The sequence below is a fragment of the Callospermophilus lateralis genome, chromosome 5, assembly GCF_048772815.1.
Source record: "Callospermophilus lateralis isolate mCalLat2 chromosome 5, mCalLat2.hap1, whole genome shotgun sequence".
NCBI classification, from domain to species: Eukaryota; Metazoa; Chordata; class Mammalia; order Rodentia; family Sciuridae; genus Callospermophilus; species Callospermophilus lateralis.
Genome location: NC_135309.1, coordinates 44,398,784 through 44,421,005, shown reverse-complemented (window position 1 = coordinate 44,421,005; position 22,222 = coordinate 44,398,784). Strand labels below are relative to the sequence as shown.

Below are 22,222 nucleotides of genomic sequence, written 5' to 3'. Positions count from 1 at the left end.
AATGCTTTTGCCCCCTTTTGTCCCCATGTAGATCCTTGGGCTCAAATGGTTTTGTGTTCTATAACAGATTTAATGATGTCACCTACTTAGAGCCACCCTCAGCAGGCCCTCTCTGCCACTCATCACTCAGTACAACTTATCTCCTCTTGGCATGTCCAGAAAGGAGGGCCTTCTTCTCCAAAAATCCTGGGAACTCTGTTCCCATTCTCCATCCAGGTCATCTTCCATCTGGCAGAGCCCGTTCTCCTGACGTCACTCCTCAACTCCCTTCCTCTTGCTCTCAAAGATCTCTGATTTTTTCTTTCTTTTTTCTCTTTCCTTTTTCTCTCCCAACTTGGAAAAGAGACTTCCTTTTCCTCCCCTTTGTCTCTGTACCCTGCTTTAGCAATTGTCCCCTCTTTACCTGCCCCCACCCCCATATTCCAGTGATACCAGCATCTCAGGGCTCTGCTCCCAGGGGCCATAGTGTTGCATGGCCTGGGATCAATCCCTGCCACATCTTTGAACAGCGGGGTGGACATCAACTATTGCACAACCCAAGCATCCATGTCCCCACTCATAAAATAAAGGTACTGATCGCACCTATTTCAGAGTTACTGCGGGGTTTTAATAACGGAATGTGCATTAGCCCAGAGTATAGGCTTAATGATTAGTAAGCTCATGTTAGTGTCGTTGTTACTCTAATTCCTCTGAAATCCTTTCTCGAGACTTCTCATCGTGGCCATCTTCCCCGATAGCTCACTTGGCATTGGCATCTGACGCCATGACTTCAACTGTCAGTTCTAGGCCTAGCACAGCTCTGCCCGCACCTGCAGCCTGACGCTTGCAGCTGCAATCCTGCAGACACCTCACCCAACACAAACTCAGCCAGACCGTCGTGTTCCTCCAGCCAAGCTGCAAAACAATAAGCATTTTCTGATCACGACTCCAGGCTCAGCACTGTCATACACACGTCATCGGACACCGAATTCCCTGTGGGGAAGACCTTCTGTCCTGATCATTGCCCGATTTTGAAATCCTGGGTCAATTTTGACCTGCTCCTCTCCTGTGGGTTCCTCGTGCTTGGCTTGTTTGTGCTACACCATCCAGGTCTTTGATCAGCCGCCACTCTACTCCATGCCCCTGGCCCTGGGCTGGGGCAGCACCTCCAGCCGGCCTCTGCTACTCCCACCACCCCACCTCTGCTATTCCCACCACCCTCCCCCGCCTTCAGGCCAGATCCATCTTCCTGCAGTGCAGCTCCGGGTCCGTCATTCTGGTGTCCTAGGTGTATCTGCTGCCATGCAATCTCAGCCCATCCTTGGCTAAGAAACCCAAGCTCTTCCCAGCTCTCTCAGTGTCCCCTCCACATCCCATACCCTCCCTGTACTATGTAATTAAACGGCTCCCTCATCATGCATTTTCCTGCCAGTGAAATCATGCTCTACACTGCTGCCCCAATATGAAAGACCCTTCACCCTGGAATCCCACCTCTAAATCCTTCCTAGCACTTGAAAATCTCAACCATAGCTGTTTCCTTTCTGGTTCCTTCCTGATCTGTAGAATCCAAGTTCAGGGTTCCAGAGCCTTCCAGAGGGGGGGGGCCCTTTTTCATTTCTGTACACATTTGGTTCCCCACTGGACTAGGGGCTCCCCCAGGCAGGGCTGTGCACCCAGCGCCTCTGCTTTACCCACCCCACCTGGCTCAGCACAGGAGCTCAGCAAGTGCTCATGAATGAAGGATTCTAAAAGCGAATTCCAACAGGTGTGTCGCACAGCCCCTTGCCTCCTGCTGGGCCTGGTGAAGTCCTCAGGACAGTCAGCAAGTAGTTAAACCCGAGTCCTCTGATCCTCTGAGATCTGGCCTCCTGTTTTGTGAGGGTCTTGTGACATGCATTTTAATTAGGACTCTAATGAAAACACAGACCTGAGAGTGAATGTCACTGGCCATCAGCCCTGAGGGTGGGACTTGGCCTGGACAGCAAGGAAACTGCAGGCCCCAGGACCCGGACCCGACTTTTAGCTTAGGCCGAGCGGAGCACCTACTTAGGCTCACATCCCGCAGAAGGTCATGATAATGTTAAAAGAGAGGGTTTCTGTACTTTTATAGGCATATTCGAGTGGACCCAGGTCAGCCCTCACTGCCTACCAAGTGGCAGAAGCCCCAGGAGAATACTCTGGTGAGCTGGAAGAGTTTGCACGAGGATCACTCAACCATCGTTGAGTGTGCAATGGCAGTCAGTGCCAGGTGGAAATTCCCTTTAAATCTCAGCAACTGCTGGTATGATTTGGTAAAGCCCTTCTGAATAACAATTTCACAATCTTAAAAATGACCACACCCTTCCCATGAAATAAAGAGCCCATGCATGTAGGGAAATAACCCTCAATGAAGGCAATTCTTTATAAACAAACTTGCTGATCACATCACTGTTTTGGGGAGAAGACAAACTGTAATAAATGTTCACCAGTAGGAAGATTGTTAAATAATACATTTACTGGGCTAGGGTTGTGTCTCAGGGTTAGAGCCCAGCATGTGTGAGGCACTGGGTTCGAGCCTCAGCACCACATAAAAATAAATAAATAAAATAAAGATATTGTGTCCATCTAGAACTAAAAAAAAAAAAAAAAAGTGGGATTTTTTTTTCCCCATATATACACAAAATAATACATTTGCTAATAGTACAACTAACAGTACAGTTAATTCACATTTTAAATATGCCAGACATTATGCCAAGATGTTCATATTTGATACATCATCCCTTGCATCCCAGCTAGGAAGTGGCTACTGTGTGCTTGCTTTGCAGATGAGGAAACTGAGTCTTATTGATATTAGGCGAGTCGTCCAGTTTCCAGGCATTGGTGGAGGTAGTATTAGAAGAAAGTGGGGTTAACTCCAGAAACTCAATTCTTACCATGTGATACTGGCCCTCCAGTGTGTGTGTGTGTGTGTGTGTGTGTGTGTGTGTGTGAATATTGCACATTGATTTTAAGTTTTACCCATTGATTTTCAGCACTTTTCATAACAAAATAGGTTGAGTTCAAAAGGAAATAAAATTGTCTATAGAGCATGAGGACAACCTCTTGCCATCACTAACTTAAGTATATAGAATAGGAAAAAGAAGCATATTAACATTGCGACAGTGTGCGTCCACTTCTGGGCTATATTTGGAAGATGAGCATTTCCTCCCTCTCCTTTTGATGTTCTGTAGTTTGTCAATTTTCAGCAAAATCATGCTCTACACTGCTGCCTCAGTACGAAAGACCCTGGGTCACCACCAATAGACACCCAGGAAGAAGTCACTCTCTCTCTCTTTGCCAGCCCCCAGCCAGATGAACTGGGCTCTCGCCCCAATGTGGCCTCTAGTCTACTTGTTGCGTGTCTCAAAGCAGAGAAGCCAAGGCCTTTGGCACCTGGCTTCAGTACTTACTGACCATCACATCACATGGTTTTTACCCTGGACCTGGACTGGCAATTTGGGGGTAAAATCACAAGCCAAGAAAGATTCCACAAGCTGTGCCCTAGGCTGCTGGAAATGCCCTTGACAGCAAAGTCACCACCCAGAGAAGGGTGACCCAGAGCAGAGACCATTTGTTTTCAGCTGGCCCCAGCCTCATTCCATTCGATTCACATAGCTTTGGGCTACACTGTGTTCTGTTTGTGTTTGTTGTCACTTTCAATTGAATCACCTGCCAATTTCCAACTGAAGCGCCTCACAGGATCATCAGAGGTTCCATGATTGTCAGGTGGAGCAGTGACCGCCATGCCCTCGGGTGGATGTGGGCCACAGTCTCCACCACTTGCGACTGCCTCCTGGACATCTCATCTGTCACCCTGTGCCTGAGCTGCTGTTGCCTTTCAAACAGCAGAGGGAGGCAGACCATGGAATATGCCCTGTGTTCATGTTTCAATCAAAAGAGGAAATCTGATAGGAGGGTCACGGGTCTCAACAACAATAGAAGAGGGCAGCTTCCCTGGGAACCTCTGGCTCACTGATGTGACCTCCCTGGTCCTAGCTGGTCTTGGAGGGTACTACTTCTGGCCGAGAGGGTTCCTGAGAAAGAAGTTCCAGAAGACCACATCCTTCCTCATTTTCTGGAGCGATTCCTGGCCAAAATGACCACCTCCTAATCCTCTCAGCCTCCTACCCCTTCCCAGTGGCTGACACTGCCAGGCACCTGCAGTCACCAGAGGGCTTGGTGTCCACACAGCCAAGGGACCCTTAGAGGGACAAGATGCAGGTGAGGAAGGAGATGGGGCTGCTCTCAGGAGCACAGGAGCCTCATCCCTGAGCCTCTTTCAGCACCTGGATCCCAAAGAGCTTTTTGACTTAAGGAGAGGTTTCCTCTCATCAGAGACTAAGGCATTTCTAGAGAAGAGAGGGCAGACAAAACAGCCAGTGTGGGGGCTGACTCTGCTCACCACGTTCTTCATCCCTCTACATCTTTGCTTTTACACCTGGGGACAGGACGAGATCAGCAAGTTTGAAACATTTCTCCAAGGTATAGGCCTTCAATCAAACTAAGTTGACTACGCCAAGTAGATAAAGGTGAGGATCTGCCTGTTCCATGTCGCCCTGGTGGCCCCACATGCTGAAGGTGACTGTGCACACTGGCTGATGAGACATGTCCTTGGGGCAGCCATGCCTCAGGCCCTCCACCCGTCCCGACAGGGAACATCAGCTTCCTGTTCTGAGCAGGTGTGGGTCCTCTTCTGGACATTACCTGCCAGGGGGCTGGGTATTGAGTCGGGATGTTCCTGAGTGAGTTTTGGGTACTTCAGTTGTGACACATGGGTTAACCCCAGCCTCCATGAGCGGAGGGGTCATATGGAGGACATTCAGGAGGCTTCCAGGGAGAGGGGACTTATCCAGAGAGGGACCTCAGGTCCAGCCCGTCCTCCACACAGAAAGGGAGACAGAGGCCCAGGAAGGGTTTTATCTTGCCTGGGGAGACGGAAAATTAGTGGAAGATCTGAAAAGGAAAGCCTGAGGAACTGAAGTCTATCTTCCACGATGCCCAGCTTGTCTCTCCTCCAGAGCTGACGCTCAGGACTCTGCACACCAAGCACCTCCCCGCTTTGCCAAAGCCACTCCCAGGAAAAGACAGAAAGCTCTTTCCCAGAGAGGAGGAATGGAGTCCCAGGCCTTCTGGAGGATAGTATTTCTTGAGAAATATCTCCGTTGGTGACCAGACCTGCCTTACTCTACCCACATCTGGCCTGTAGAGGGGGAAGCGAGAGAGGTTTTCTGTATCTGGGGGTCTCTGCTCCAGCGGGAGGTGTCGCAGAGATACAGACCCAGGAGGTCCCACTCCCTGCCCATTGACAGAGATTTTGTAGCAGCTGAGGCTGAGGTGAGTTGGGTACTTGTTACTGGGCCACCTCAGTCTTTGTACAGAGTCTTCATGAATAAAAACAGCTTCAGTTCTAGGAAGGAGGTGGGCTGGAAGCACATCTCTAAAACGTATTGTTTAAGAATGGGCTCCGCTCACGACTCCCAGGCATGGGTTTGAATAGCATGGCGCTGTGCTTGCGCTAAAGCAGTAGCCATGACACTCACTCGCCAGAACATGAAGCTCTAATGGCTCTGAGGGCCAGGAGCCAGGGAAGGTGGGAGAGGATGGGCAGGTGTGTGGAGCAGGCAATGCTAAGATCAGCAGCTCGGTAGTAGGATGGATAGGGGTATGAGTCCCAGCTCAGCCCAGGGACAGCATCATGAGGCTGAGACCTGTGCGACCACACGGGCTCCATGTTTGGGTTAGTGGTAAAGTTCCTAACTATTTTTTTGCTGTTGTTTTTAACATTCAGTCCTTGCATTTTCATTTGACATGGGGTGCTGCCAATTAATGTAACTGGTCTTTGCTCGCCGTCACTAAGTGTTCTTGAGAAACAGTTTTCTCTGGGAACTTCAGTTTTCTCATCTGTAAAACAGAGGTAATGGTAGCACCTGGCTCACAGAACTGTCACAAAGATGAATTAAGTGAACACACACAGAGCTCTCAGCCGATACCTGCCACATAACCTGTCATGTACTAAAGACTTGACTTATGACAGTTACTACTACAACTAGAGTAATGAGAACACACATGGAGGAAGAGCCAGAGGCAGGGTGTGTGCACGTGTGTGTGTGTGTGTGTGTGTGTGTGTGTGTGTGTGTGCATATGTGTGTGAGGTTCCTGTCTCTGGCAATTAGGGTGCAGCACATCTGGTCAGGATTATTGGATCAGGGCGCAACCTGGATTTTGTTCAGTGGCTTTTTTAGAACATCTCTAGAGCATGACATGAGTGTCCTGTTCAATAACAAGGATGTTAAAAACTCCATCCCAGATTCAGCCACCCAGGAAAGAGTCAAGGTCCCCAGACACCAGCTTCCCCTTCCCTGGCCTCTTACCTTCCCGAAATGGCTGTGTTTGCATCTGCAGCCGGATCTTGATGAGGTCCACGGGCCCGCCCAGCCCAACAGAGACCACGCCAGCCACCATGCTGGCTAGGAGCAGGTCAGACAGGCTGTGGCGAGGACTGGTCTCGGGCTCCCCGCAGCGGTGTTGGCTGAGGAACCGCTGTGTGTTACTGAAGACCCCAAACACCACTGAGTTGTAGACAGCGATGCTGGCCAGGGGGAAGGACATGCCCTTGAAGAAGCCGAACACCTGTGGTGAGACCCAGTGAGGGAAGCATGAGGCCCAGGGATGCGGCCAGGCCCCCTGCAGGCCACACTGCCCTGGCCTCTGATAAGCCACTGTGTCGGTGAAGAGCCTTGAAGAGGAACCTGACGGGACAGGAGAGGGCTGCTGAAACTCAGGGGCAGGCACACCTGCCGCTGGAGAGAAATCACTTCTTTTAATTTTTTATTTTTTGGAGGGTACTACTGGGGATTGGACTCAGGGAGAATTGACCACTGAGCCACATCCCCAGCCCTATTTTGTATTTTATTTAGAGACAGGGTCTCACTAAGTTGCTCAGCACCTCGCTATTGCTGAGGCTGGCTTTGAATTCTCGATCCTCCTGCCTCAGCCTCCCGAGAAGCAGGAATTATAGGCGTGAGCCACCGCAACCAGCTGAGAAACCACTTCTGCCCAATGTTTTGTCTCCTGTGTGGTGGTCTCCAGGCCACCTGCTGCTTCGATGGCAATGTCTGGGGCTGGCCCAGGGGAAAATGGGGCACCTAGGGAGAAGTGGCCAACCACCATACATAGCTCCTTATTTGACATCAAAGGATTCTCTGGTTACCTCCCATGTGCCAGGCCCTAGGGGACAATAAGAAACAGTCTTCACCCTCACTGAGCTCATGGTCTGGGGACAGGGCAAGTGAGGGCAAGGGCAAGGGACAGACAAATTGACAGGCAATTACAGTGCAATTCACTAAGCCCTTGGTGAGGGGGAAGAAGGAAGTCCTCCAGGGGTGCATGGGTCAACCTGCAAATGAGGGCCCTGAGCATGGATGTCTCCTGACAGAAGTGGCTGAAGGGGGAAGCCCCGGAAGGACACCAGAGCAGCCCTATGCCTGCACAGGGGGCTGAGGAGAGGTGCTGCAGGCTGGGGTCAGGGTCTTTTCTGTACTGCATTCTCAATGAGCACTGCACATGGGCTCTGAGGAAACCCAGAAAATTCCACAGGCCCTTGGAGGTATCAGGGCAACACCCAGATGCCAAAATAAAAATGTTCTAGGAATGTTCTAGATATGTTCTAAAAAGCCACTGTACAAAATCCAGGTTGTGCCCTAATCCAATAATCCTGACCACATGTGCTGCACCCTGATTGCCAGAGACAGGAAACACACACACACACACACACACACACACACACACACACACACTGCTTCTGGCTTTTCCTCCATAACAAGGTCCTTCAGATAACTTAGGACGTTGCTTCTGTGGTACTTCAGAGAAACCACCTGCAGTCCCCATCAAAGCCCCAGAACTGGGACATTGGCTGGTGGACTCTGTGGGGAATGGGTGCCAAAAGGGACACAGACCCAAGGGCTGACTTTCAGGGGACTTGGGGATCACACCACATTACCCTGGAACACCAAGTACTACGTTTGCAGTGCTTGCCCTGATTTCAAAGCAGCCAATGGGGAGAGTTAAATCACCCTGATGTAAGATGCCCTTTGTCTGTGGACAATGTCATCGTACTATAGGAGGCTCCCAAGCCCTAGTGTACTAAGAGGGAGCAGTCACCATAGATCACATTTCCTGGGACTCAGGGAAAAGCTGCAGGAATACCACAGAGCTTGTTCTGACTTTATGTTTCTTTCTTCGTCGTCTTCTTCTTTTTTTTTCTTTTTTTTTGATTTTCACAATGAACTTTATATAATTTCTTTATTTGTTCTTTTTAGTATGTGACAGTACAGTGTGTTTTGTCATATTATACATACATGGAGTATAACTTATTCTAATTAGGATCCCGTTCTCGTGGGTGTACATGATATGATGTTTCACTGTATTCATTTTAAATATATTCATTTCACTCTGAATTTTCAGGCGTATTTTAAATCTCTCAAAGAGGGGCCTTAGAATATCACATGGTAATTCTCAAGAAGGAAGCTGATGTGTCTTTTACAAAACTTTAGCCAGTTTTTCTTTTTTTCTTTTTCAAATTTTTATTAGTACCTTATAGTTATACATAATATTGGGGTTCATTGTGACATAATTAGAGATGCATGGAATAATACTTTCTCCAATTCAGTACTTCCACTTTCCGTCGTTTTCTCCTTTCCCCTGCCTCCTTTCCTCTATCCTATCAATCTTTCTTCTATTTATTTATAGTTTCTTTTTAAACGAGTGCATTACCGATGTACATAAAGGTGAGATTCACTGTGGCATATTCACATATGTACATAGGATAGTTGGGTCATTTCTTTCCACCATTCTTCCCTTTTCCCATCCTCCATCCCTCCCTCTCAATCTCCTTCCTCTACTCACTCGCCTGATCAGAAAAGCTTGGGTCACATGGTGAGCTCAGTGTCCCCAGGCACACCGGGATACATACCTGTGGGCACATGGTTTCCCCGCCACTCATTCCAACTCAAAAACTGACAGGTCACCCTGTTTATGCAGAAATTTTCCACACTGCAGTTTTATATTCCTCAGATTTCTCCGGAGAGGTTACACAGAACCAGGTTTTTCCCCAATAATATTGTAGTAGGTGACAGGATAAGTTAGGGTAACATGTAATATATGGGGTAAGAAGAGAAGGAAAAATCAGGCCAAGGTGATGAGCGGAATGAGTGGCCTCTTGCTTTACACACTGGTGTGGGAGCCATGGCCTGGGCCCCAGCCCGGTGAGACCCTGGCAGGGATCCCTCCTCCCACGGGGGCGGGGGGTGGGTGACACTTACACTCTCTCTCTTGTACATGGTGCGGATGCAGCTGAAGGTGTTCCCGTAGCCCACGCCAGCCTGCAGGCGAGTCTGTGGAGACAGACAAGGACACGGGTCATATGAAGTCAATCGCATCCCCATAGCCCCAAAAGATGTCCAGAGGAAGAAGACCCTGCCCAAAGTGACCCAGTCAGGAGCCAGGCCTGGCCAGCCTGTGCTCTGTCTTCTGCAGGCACTGTCCTTTTCTAATGTCCCACTCAGTCCTGCTCAATGCAGCAGAAGTTTGCTTTGCCTACAAGAAGGACCATGGCCAGTCAGCTGTGCAAAAATAATGGCTACTGAAGTATCATCTCTGCCAATTGAGTACAAATATCCAACTGCGGCTCTCTCCTATCAGTCTCTGTCCATCATTCCCACACCTCACACAACCCTGGGAGACCTGCTCTTCTTGCCCCCAGAATCACCACCCTGTCCTCACTCCTTCATCTCTCACCTGGACAAAGGCCTGGCCTTCCCTCTTCCTGTCTCTTTGCACAATTAGTCTGATCATGTTCAAACATCAATGTCACTCTGGTTAAAGCTGTCCAGTGGACTCCCACCAAACTTAAAATTAATTCTACACTCTGCCTGTACCTAGAGAAACCTCGGGTAGAAGGTAGGGGACACCTGAGCTTGCCCCTTACCCCACAGGCCATTTCCTGTCCATGCCTTGGCCTCCATGCCCACCACACACACATTCCCAGTCTCTGGAGCAGCCAATCTCTCCCACCTCTAGACTTTTCTCTGGCTGTTCCCTCCCCTTCAAAGACTCTTCCTCCAGCTCCTGTTCTCTTGGGTCTGACCGTAGCAATGACCTTATCTGCTTGTTGACATACGGTTTATGTTGGATTACCCGAGTAAGGCAGGGCCATCTGTCTACCTTCCCCTTTGTCCCCAGAGTTGAGCACAGCCTTGGCACAATGGTTGCTCTGCACTGGCTAACTGAGGGGCTGAATGGTGAAGGCATGGTGTCCTCTAAGGAAGGCTGGCTTTGGTGACCAGGGACAGCAAATGACAAATAGAGGGTCTGAGGAAGCCCACAAAATTCCCCAGATCACCTCCTACCCTGGTCTCAGAGGATTTCACTTCTTTAAAGATGCATAGCTTATTAAATGGTTTGGCGGTAACCATGGCATGCTACACCCATGCAGGAAGGGAGCTGTGAGAGCCACAAAGAAGGAGATGCTGGCCCTGTTCCCACAGCACCCAGGCACACTGAGGAGCTAAGACCCAGGGAAGATGGAGACTCTTCCCACAAACTGCCTGAGCTCACCACCAAGGCAAGTAGACAGGACCCAGGAGAAACACCATCCTCACGGTGGTGGTCCCCTAAGCGATGCTTTGGGCCATGGAACTTTTCTCCATTTCCAACTTTCCTACAATAAGCAAGGGTGACTTTCATTATTTTTAGCTTATATGGTTTTAAAGAAAATTTTAAGTATACAACTAATATGGAATGAATTCAATCTCTCAATTAAAAAGTTTTAATATCACAGATAAAGGTGAAACCTCCTTTGGCCCACTCTCTCTCCCTCTGCCCCTCCCAGGAACAATAATCATGACGAGTAGCATGGCCAAAGGTTTGACTGGCATCCATCTATTTTTATAAACACATGTAGCCATAGAAAATAAGCAGGAAGGGGCTTCACATTGTTCATAAATATTACTTTCATAATCAGGGAAGGGAAATGTATTTATGACTCATTCAATATTTGTTGAGTGTCTGCAGCACAGGAGTCTGTTCCAACCTCAGGAAATTCTCAATAGAGATGACTAAGTCTTTGACCTCATGGAACTTACTAGGGCTGGAAAAAATAGTCAATAAAAAAATAATTCAAAGGTAAATATGTATGTTCAATGGTGATATGCTAAGGAGACAAATAAATCACAGATAGGAAAGGCCGGGTGGTGATGAAGAGACTCACTTCTAAATTGTGTGGCAAGAGGGACACCGGGAAGAAAGAGCAAGATGGAAACTGGGTTGTCATGTTCTCCTTGCTAAGCAGAGGTCTACCTTAGGGTGGGGTGTCCCCAATGAGGACAGTGATGACTTGATGTAGACCTTTCTCTATGCCCCATATAAAGCTGGTTTGAGATCCTACGCTGTCCCGTTTTCCCTGGATAATGGATCCATGCAATGATAGGGTCCCCAGAAGGATCAAGTTTCCACTAAAGTTGAGAGTTTATACTACTTAAGAAAATGGTACATGGGGGGACTTGAACCAGAGCAGAACCCGGACCATAGAATAATTTCAAAGCCATGGAACAAAGGTCTTCCTAGCATGTTGAGCTCAGTATGGCCCTGAGGCAAGTGGCAAAGCCCACGGCCCTAGGATCACCGGTTACAGCAGGAGCTGGCATTTAGTATGCACCAACTACACACAGGGCGTCTCGTAGAAGTCTCCTCACTGAATCCCACACATGCAGAGAGGCAAGATACCACCCACATTTTCCGGATGAAGAAAGATGACTCTCTGTATTAATTTCCTATTGCTTTGGAAGTGGCTGAAGCACATTCTAGATGCCAAAAATCCCAGCTTCATGCCACTGAGGAGCCAGAGGCTAGCTCCTCCACCCAGCTACCTATTTTCACACAATGTCATAACTGAGAAAAACTTAATTTATAAAAGAACAATGTTGATAAAAATAGTAGCTACCAATTTGAAATGTCTGCTGGGTACCAGGAGCAACACTCTTGCCTTATATTTAAACCAGGGATTTGGGCCCTAACAGAAGGCTATGCAGACAGGAAATGGCAAAAGCAGGGTTCAGACCCAGAGCCTATGTGGTTCCAAAGCCTGTGTTCTCAAGGCTCAGCTCTGCTGCCTGCCAGTGATCACCTTGTCAATTGACCTGTCAATTGGGACAGACTAGGGAGAGTTAGGCAAGTTGGAAAGGATGGGGAGGTCAGGGAAAGCCTATTCTTCCTAAAGTCATCAAGAATGGCATCTGAGTCTTCAAAGTCTCCATAAGGCCCAGTCCAGGAGAGCCCTTTGCACTGGGCTGAGATCCTGGATAACCGTTTATTTAGCTGTCTTAAGAGAGTGCCTTGCTCTGAACTAAGTTGTGCTCTGAACAGGGCAGAGTTGGAAGCCACTGGCTAGGAAGCTCACCCTTCTCGTTGTGATGCACTCTTGGGATACCTGGCCTGCCCTCAGGGAGACCAGAGAGAACCCAGTGGGCATCTGCAGATAACACAGAGGTGTGGAGGACCCTCCAGAGGGCTTGGCTTGGCTCTGGAGAGTCCTGGGGGCTTTACATCTGGGCAGCAGGTCACAGCCTTAAGATGCTGGTCAGTCCACTCCAGACCTGAACTTACTCCAGAGCTCTCCTGGGTGGATTCTGGGAGCCTGGGCCTGGGTGTGCAGGGCTGATGGGAAGAACAGACACCCTGGCTGACCTGCCACCATGCAGTCCTGCCTGTGCAAGGACAATGGTCACAAAACATCCACCGCTCTGGGCCTGCAACCTCCACCTTCTCTGGCCCCCTGAAATATGGACCCCAGTAGCCATTGTGCCCAGAAAAGGGAATGGGGAGGCTGGACAGGCAGAGCCCCTGGGATGGCCCCCTCCTTGGCATATGAAGCAGCCCTCACCCTCTTCTGCATAAGCCTTTCTACCAGCTTGTGCCTCTGTCAGAGCACTCTGACCTCCGTTCTGTGTGTGGCTTTTTGTATCATTTGACCACCTCCCCTTCAGAAAAGCCATCTTGACTACCCCCCCAATGTAGAGAAGCCCCTAGTGACTTCTTCTCATCACCTTGCGTTATTGTCTCCCTCGCACCTACAACAACCTACAAATGCCTTGTGCATGTTCCCTAATTATTGTCCCCTTTGAATGTTTGTCCCCTCACTTGCCTCCCTCACTGCTAAATCATCAGACTTAGTGATCAGCTAATGGCTCCTGCAGACGGGGACTGGATGGGTGGACAAGTGCCCAGTCTCCCTCCCTCAGTGTCTCCAGTTGGCTCCATTGGCACCTTCCCCTTGTGACATACGCCTCCCCACCCCCGGCCCACCCACATACAATAGCAGAGCTCCTGACAGTCCTCCCAGCCTCCCTGCATGGCTTTCTCTCAGGCACTCAAATAAGTGCTTGGCAAAGAAGTGCTTCGAACAAACCAGACTCTTTATCCTCTTCAATCCAAGAGGCTCCTTCCTCGTCCACCCTCTCAAGAGGGTGGGCAGCAAAGGTCTAGGCCCTCCTTGGAGAAAACATTCTTCTTAGCCTGAGACTGGCTGCTGCTTCTGCTCAGTTGGTAGGCCTCGAAGCTTCCCCCTGGCCTCAGCGATAGTTGGAGAGCCCTCTGAATCCCGGACACAGAATCCCGTGATGCCCTAGCGTGTATTCCACACATTACAGCCTCACTCCAGGCTGCCTTTCACTTCCCTGGGGAAGCGAAACCTGGGACTCCTCACTGAAGTCTAAGGACCTACCATCCTGCAGTCCTGCATGTGCAAAGACAATGGCCACAAAACGTCCACCTCTGTGGGCCTGCAGCCTCCTCTTCCTCTGGCCCCCTGAAAGATGGACCCCAGCAGCCCATCTTTCCCAGCTATTGTGTCCAGGAAAGGGACTGGGGAGGCTGGACAGGCAGAACCCCTGGGATGACCCCATCCTTGGCATCTATCTGCAGCAGCCCCCACCCCCTTCAGAAAAGCCACCTTGACCCCCAGGCCTCCTGGTCCCAACTCCTGTTCCTCTGGGTCCCTCTGCTCTGAACACCCAGGCAGATGGGAGAATGCATAGACCTTGGCAGCCTCAACCAAAACAGCAGAGGACCTCAGCTGACCATGGACAAGGTATGGCCTCGAGGATGGTTTCCAAAATGGAGGGCATCTCCAGAGCCCAGTTCTGACCACTTTGGCCAGGAGTATTGGGGGCGCTGTTCCCCCGGGGGCCAAGCCCACAGCGACCTGACTGGTGGTTTTGAAAAAGTGGCTCTGGGCCATCGTCCTTCATTCAGGAAACCTATACTGGGCCCCAGTCTGTTCCAGGGATTCTAAATGTAAAGAAACACTGACCAGTGAGGTAGGGTTACTGGAGGCTAAGTCTACTTTGGGACTTTGAGTCCCAGCCCTAATACAGCCCCTCTCTAAAGTCTGGTTCCTGCCTTTTATCTCTCTCATTGTGTCTACAATGGAAAGCTCGTACTGCTTGGCTCACTACCACAAATGCCCACTGTCCAGCACTGGCCCTGCCTGCCATCCTCTTGGTAGAGGCTATTAGCCAGTGTTCTGTTACCCCCGCCCCCATCAGCTCATGAGAATCTGCAGGCAGGGATGGAATATTCACATCCTGCTTTTCTATGTATATTAAGACAAGTAGGATGATCTTCCAGTTGAGAAGAGAGTAGGCCTGAGCTCTGACCTCAGAGGGGCCCATTATCATACAGGGAGGAAGATAGTGAGAAAGGAAATTGTAGCACAACCCAGGGAGATCTGGAAGTCAGGAGTGAGAAGACATTATGTGTGGCCACGTTCCCAGGTGACCGAGTCCTGTTCATCTCTGGGGACAGAAGACAGGGGTAGGGTGGGGTCAAAGAGAACTCTTTTGTAGCATCTCACTCCTCAGATTTGAACTTATGTGACCTAAGGCAAGCACCGTCCCCTGTCAGAGATAAATCCCAATGTCAGAATGGCCATGCCAGCTGGAGAGTCTTCACATCCTTTATGCCTGATCAAGTTACAATGGCTCCCACTCCCAACTAGGTCCAAGGTGCTAACCTGACATTCAAGTTCTCTGAAGATTGAGTGCTGACCTGCTTTACCTGGATTCTGACCCAAAGCTGCATCAGGAACCTGACATATCAGCCAAACTGGCCATCTTGCCTTTCCCAAGCATGGATCCTGACATCTCTATCTCAGTGCCTTTTAGACCCATGCTGTCCCCTGTGCCTGGTACATCTTTCCTAATTATCTGAAAATCAACCTTACATTTTGGGCTCGATTGCAACCTCACATTTGAAGCCTTTTTTGATTGTTCAGCTGTAGAGGGACTTGGAGGAGGATATTGGCCATTGTCCTGTCCCCTACTTCATCAACTCATGAGAACCTGAGGCAGGGATGGGACATTCACAGGAACAAATTCACCATCAAGTAGAAAGGGGAGAGCCATTCCAAACCAGGACTTCTGGCACCCCCAGACCTCTGAGCTGGAAGCAGAGAGCCTTCCCTGGACTAGAGAGTCTCAGGAGAATCAGAAAGAGTGGGCACAGACCCAGAGGCTCCAAGATGTAATGGGAAACATGGGAACTGTACCTTGACTGTGTCCAAAGGGTGGCCAACAATGACACTGGCTGCACCTGTGGATCAAAGAATAATATCTGGTCACTCATACCTTGGTCTCCTGTATGTATCAGCTGGCTCTTGGAACAGGACAGAGGACTCAGGTATATGGGTTCACTCATTCAGTCGATGATCAGTTGCTACAGAGCTTCCAATGTACACTAGTCCAAGTACCAAGGAAGGCAGAGAAAATGGAGCCAACCTAAACCTTGACTTAAGAAGCACCTCAGAGAAGGAAAATAAGGTGCTGAGAAAATGACATGCATATGCAGAAGAATGGATTTAGTTCCCTACCTCATATCATACAAAATATTAATTCAAAATAGATCAAAAATCTAAACGGGAGAGCTAAAACAATAAAACGCTTAAACTAAAACATAGGGAGGAAAAAAACTCCATGACCTGGGATTTGCAATGGACTCTTAAGTATAATACCAAAAACACAAGCAACAAAAGAAAAAATATAAACAGGGTTTCACAAAAATGAGAAGCTTTTGTGCATCAAAAAACATTCTCAAGAAAGTGAAGACAACTTGCAGAATGGAGGGAAATATTGGCAAATCATGTATGTGATAAGAGTCTAGTATCCAGAATATATAAACTCTGACAACTAAGAAAATTGTTAAATGGGTAAAAGGACTTGAATAAACACTTCTTTAAAGAAGATATACAAATGGCCCAGAAAGACATGAAGAGATGTTCAACATTTAGGGAAATGCAAGTCAAAATCACAATGACATTCCCTTGTATACCTGATAGGAAAATAACAAGTGTTGGCAAGGATGTAGGAAATTGGAAGTCTTGTATGTTGTTGGTGGGAATGTGAACAGGCGCAACCATTGTGGAAAACAGTTGGTTGATTCCTTAAAATAAATTAAACATCAAATTACAGAATTACTACACAACCCAGAAATTCTATTTCTAGAGATATATCCAAGAACCAAAAGCTAGTACATATTCATGCAGGTTCATGTCAGTATCATTTACAAAAGCCCCATGTCCACCAACCAATAAGAGTGGTATGTCCATTCATACAATGGAATATTATTTAGCTATAAATAGGAATGAAGTACTGAACATGCTACCATGTGGATGAACCGCAAAAAACACGTGCTAAGTGAAATACATCAGACACAAAGGCAACATGTTGTGTTGTATAATTCCACTTATGCAAATTATCTAGAACAGGTAAATTTGTAAAGAAAAAAAGCAGATTAGTGGGTTTACAGGGCTGTGGGCAGGGGAGATGGGAATGGCTGTTTAATGGGTACAGGACTTTCTTTGTCCATGTTAAAAAGTAAACTGAAGCACAATAAAATTTTAAAGCATTTGTTGAGCAAACAAACATTTATGAATTGGACAACTGCAAGGAAGGAGTGGTTCAGAAGCTCCACACACAAGAGAATGACAGAGGAAGCTTTCTAGATACAGAGATGCAGCAGGGAAATCATGATCATGTGAGCTCTAATGATGGGATGCAGGCTCAATAAATGCATCGTTAAGTGGTTTCATCTTTGGGCAAACACCAGAGTGTACTTACACAAACCTGGATCCTGGAGGGTACAGCCTACTGCACACCTAGCTACGTGGCATGGCCACCATCAACTACATGGTCCGTCATTGACCAAGATGAGACTTCAATGTGCAGCACATGACTGTATTTGATTGGTTACACAGGTGCTGTCTTAGGTATGTCCTGTTGGAAAGTCCCTAGTTATGTAGGTTAGCTGATTACTTCTGAGTCATCAAGCATCAATTCTGCTTTTCTTTAATATAAGAATTTATAAGAAATAGCCCAAGTCGTTTTACTCATGTTTGCAAATTAAGCAATGTTAAGGTCTCTGTTTGAGACCTCACTAACTTTGTCTGCCCAGGGATTCTTCAGGTCTGTCCTGATTTACTTTAATCATCATGAGGAAAATGGTTTAGAACTAGATAAAGGTGATGGTTTCACAGGATTGTAAAGGTACAAAAAATGCCACTGAATTGCACACTTTCAAATGGCTAATTTTACATTATGTGAATTTCAACTCAAAAAGCAAGGGGGTGAAGAGAAAATCCAGCAACTTTTAAGTTATCTGTAGGTTATTCAACTTTTCTTTGTTTCATTTTATTTGAAGGGGTTAGGGGCAGGCACTGGAGGTTGAACCTAGGGGCACTTTACCGCGGAGCCACATCCCCTGTCCATTTTTTTTTTTTTTTTTTTTTGAGAGGGCCTCAGTAAGTTGCTAAGGCTGGCCTCAAACTTGTGATCCTTCTGCCTTAGCCTCCCGAGTAGCTGGGATTACAGGTGTGCACCATAGATATTGTCACTTTTGAATGATGTTCTTTTAAAGATCCAAAGGTGATGGATACAATGGACCTTTTCATTAAAACAACAACAACAACAACAAAACCTGTCTTCACAGAGGCCTGTACCATTCTGGGAAGAGCAAGGCCCCCTAGATAAAGAAACCCTTGTGGAAGCTGGTGACTGAGATTCAAACAGGAGCTGTTCTTCCAAAATAAATTTTCCAGTCCAGTGACTTAAGAGACAATGGCTCTGCCAGCAGAAGTGATTTAACCAAGTCAGCTAAGTCAGGGCCCTGGAATATTCTGTATTTACAGGGACAGAGAATTTAGCTAATCCTTTGGTCCAGATCTTCCTGTCCTCTCTCGCCTCATCCTTCTCCCTGAACTGGGCAGTGGCACAGAAGTGATGATGGGTGGAGGTCGAAGAAAGCCTGGAGCCTTCAGTCCCACTTTGCAGGACCCCTCCCAGCAAGGTGGAAGGAGCTCTGGTCCTCAGGCTGGGAGGCAAGTCCCCCAGAACCGGTGCTGGCTTCCCTCTGCCTTGAGCACAGTTCAGCTCTGGTCTTGGGTCAGCGTCTCCCTGCTCACACTCATCAGCCCACCCATCTGGAAAGCAAGAGGTGCCAGATTTTTTAAAATGGGATTTGGGGGGTCAGTAGTTTCCAGATCTTGGGATCTCAAAGACTTATATAACTCCAAATAAAACGTGGAGGTTGTTATGGGGAAATTTTTCCATACAAGGTTGTTAACAAAGACAACAAGTATAGACAAGTCTGGGAGTTACCACCCTGGGAGTCAGACCCTGGTGCCCAGTTGTCTGGGTCAGAATACCAGTGCCCATGTTAGATGCATGGCCTTAGGATTTCTTTGTACCTCCAATCTGTAAAATGAGAATGTAATAGTACCCACTTCATTTAGGGTTATTAGTAAAGAAATATGTACGAACAAATGCAAGACACCCACTTTTCAGGATTTAGCTGCTATGAAAGATCCAGGAAAGGCAAATTTATAGAAGGCAGATTAGTGGTTATCTAGGGGGGAGGAAGGGAAGCAAAGCTCAGCTGTTAATGGACTTGAGAGATCTTTCTGGGGGTTGACAATGCTCAATAACTAATTTATAGTGACAGTTGCACCACTTGGTAAAGTTGCTAAAAATCATTCAATTGTACATTTGAAATGAATTTTATGTTAGGTAAAATTAACTTCAATAAGTTATGCATAAACCTCAGTAAAGTTACACCTTAGTAAGCATTCATGTGACTACCTTCACCATCATTTCATGCAGGCAAAAACAAATAAACAAACAAAACAAAACAAAAATAAGGGCAATCTCAGAATTGTCTTATCAGAGGACTGGGTTCCTCTGCCTCAGCCCACCCTCCAGGGCAGTTCTCAAACCCAGCCATCAGCAACTCTACTGAAAACTAAAGGGGCCATACAGGGAGGGGTCTCCCCCCTCTGTCTACCCCTCCAAGTGGTTGAAGGACTGTTCAAAGAGGGCTTGGGTATGTCAAATGGGCCTCTGGCTGGTTCATTTAGGAGAGGCAATTCTCAGCCCCACCCAGAGGCTCCTGTGCCAACAGACTGGGTGCTGTGGAAAAAGCTACCTCTGTCCAGGAAGGTGTGTGCAGGACCAGTTGCCAGCTACCAGGGAAAAGACCAGAGGCCTGCTAGGTGGGAGGGGAAGACCTGGAGTCTTATCTGGTTTGTTGATCTTTTTACTTAGTGCCCCTCCTTTGGGGGAGGGGTTGAATTTAACAGCATCTCTTTTAATTTTTTATATTTTTAAACAGCATCTCTTTTAATCTTGGGCGGGTCAAAATAAAGGTTTTTTTTTTTTTTTTTTTTTTTACAATCAACAAGGTCCATCAAACGTCTACACTTACTCCCTCATACCTGAGAAAGGAGGAATACAGGTATTTTAAAAGGAGAAGCAAGGAAATTGGATGCACCTCTGGCCCAAGCAACCCACCTGAGGTCCAGCAGAGCGGCTCAGGGAGTGATGGCGAAGGGACCAGTAGGCCCAATAGTGCCAGGAAGGACCTTGAAGGAGCGCACTGGCTGAAGGTTGACCACTGCTGAGAACAGGAAGGGTTCCTGCCAGCTGTTACTGAGCATCTGCAGTCTGGAGCTCCTCTCCCTGCGCTCTGCTCCTTCCAATCCGGGCGCCCCCTAGAGCCAGCCGGACCTTGCAACCCCTCACCATCCCGCGCCCAGGATTCAGCGGCCAAGCGCCAACTCGCAGCCAAGTTCCTGCTAGCCACGTCCCCAGATTCAGGTGCAAACCCGTCGCTGAAGGGTGGGTGCCCGCCAGGGAGGCTCCATTGGCTGTGAGCTCTACGGACTGCTTAATCATTACCAGATCAAGCTCCTCGGATCCTAAGGTTGAAGCAAATCAGCTCAGGGTCAATCATGAAACTCGAGGAGTTCCACTGAATAGCCAGACCACCCAGAGGACTCGAGGGCTTCGGACGGGGGACGCTCCCCGCACCAAGGCGTCGCGGCAGCCACTGCGCGTGAAGGAAGGTGCTGGGGGCAAAGTTTCCAAAGCCAGAGGACAACGTGCAAACAGCCGGTGCAGTGCCGGTAGCTCACGCTCCCGTCCTCGGCACTCACCTCCGATCCAGCCCGCGGCGAAGTCCTCCAGTTGGAAGCTGCTCATGGCTGCTGTAGTGCCGCTCGCCCTCTCAGAGCCAGGGCAGTGCTCACTCAGTGCCTGCAGGACATGGCCGGCGGGGGCCAAGTGCTCTGATCAAAGTGGGAGTCTGGAGCCCTCTGCGGGTCTTACTCCTAACCAAGTCACCCGCCGCGCAGGCTGCCGGCTCACCTCTGCAAGTGCTCCCGGGCCGCTGACATCACGCCCCCAGTGGACCTTAAAGGCGCAGCACTCAGGCAGGATGAGCGTGCGCGCCGCAAGTCCCAGGGCCAAAGCAGCAAGGGCCACCAAATGGAATTCCCTTAGCCCTCCCTACTTCTAGTCATCCTCTCCCTTGCCAAGTGCAGAGCCTCAATGCCTTTGAGGTGAAAGTGCTCGCCTTAGCCTGAAATAGATCACATTGTCTCTGACACTGGAAATGAATTGAGGGATATTTTTGCAAACTTCAAGGGAGTTTTATCCAAGGTCAGGAAACATTTGGTTACAAACACCATAGTCTTGCTGTGATAGGATTATTTACCTGTGGGAACATGTCATCCTGTGCATGAGCTGAACAGCACAGAAATAATTTAGAAACCCATTCTTCATTATTTGAGGAGCTAATTAAAAGCCACAGATAGTTTTGCTATAAAGTATACAGAACACATGAGTTTCCAAATGAGTATTAGAGTTAGGGATCCCCCCCCCCCAAGCTCTCTCTGCATTCTCCAAGACCTTTGGGTTAAGAAACTCCTCCCCGCCCCCATTAGTAAGTAATGAGATAATGTGTGGAAATCACATAGCTTTAACTCACCTCTAAATAAATATTAGCTATTATGGATGTCCAGCATTTTCTGAACACTTAAATCATGCCCTTTTCCCTGTGCTGGATTTATTCTTCACAGTAGCTCTGTGAGTTCTGTGCTATTAACCCCACATCACACATGATGGAAATTACTATATGTTCAATGTATATAATGTGTACGTATTTCAAACTACATTTTAATCTTTTAGCAACTGGACTAAATCAGTATGTGAAAGTTTCCACATCTGAATTATAGACTTGGCTGTATGAGAACAGATTCCAACTTATTCCTGAAGAAGTGGCTTTCATTGGGAAAGGCCCCAGGAGACCTCCCCCATAATGGAAGGTCCTGCAACATTCCTGCTGAGTGCACGCAGCCCACTGGGAAGGAAGCCCTACACAGGGGGAATTTTTCAGAACCCTGCACCTGGCCAGGTAGGTAGCTCACTATGCCTCTGGGAGGCTCTTCCTTCCCTGTAGCAGCCAGAAACCACGGATACCCCCATTCTAGTGAAGCAGGAACAAAGGTCAGGCAGTTAGTGTAGCTAGAAGATCTCTGTCAGGAAGATGGAAGCTGATTCAAAGGGAATGGAATGTTAATATCTTCAGGACACGTCCACTTCACTCCAGGCCAAATGCTAAAGCTCTGAAGCAGGCCAGAGACCTCTACCCAGAAGACCTTACCAAAATAAACCAGAAACCCTCACCATATTTGTGGCATGTAAGTTCCTCTTAGCTTATCAGAAAGCTTTTTATCAGCAAAAAACTTCTGCAGAAGGGCATTGTGGTAGTTTCCTCTTCTTGTAAATGCCTGGTTTGCAGAAAAACAAAAAACAAAAAAACTTGTGAAACTCTGTCTAGAGGA

At 48.1% G+C, this 22,222-nt stretch overlaps 1 protein-coding gene across 1 annotated transcript in view; it reads right to left on the bottom strand.

Annotated features, from left to right (window-relative positions):
* Positions 1-20,273, bottom strand: part of Slc25a48 (solute carrier family 25 member 48) — a 36,018-nt gene extending 15,745 nt beyond the window's left edge. Inside the window, exons 1-5 of the mRNA XM_076857626.2 lie at positions 20,121-20,273; positions 18,791-18,797; positions 15,599-15,642; positions 9,318-9,389; positions 6,369-6,627 (exon numbers count right to left, since the gene is read on the bottom strand). Coding sequence (XP_076713741.1) covers positions 6,369-6,627; positions 9,318-9,389; positions 15,599-15,642; positions 18,791-18,797; positions 20,121-20,273 — 535 coding nt within the window. The remainder of the gene's footprint in view (positions 1-6,368; positions 6,628-9,317; positions 9,390-15,598; positions 15,643-18,790; positions 18,798-20,120) is intronic.
* Between the last annotated feature and the right edge of the window lie 1,949 nt (positions 20,274-22,222).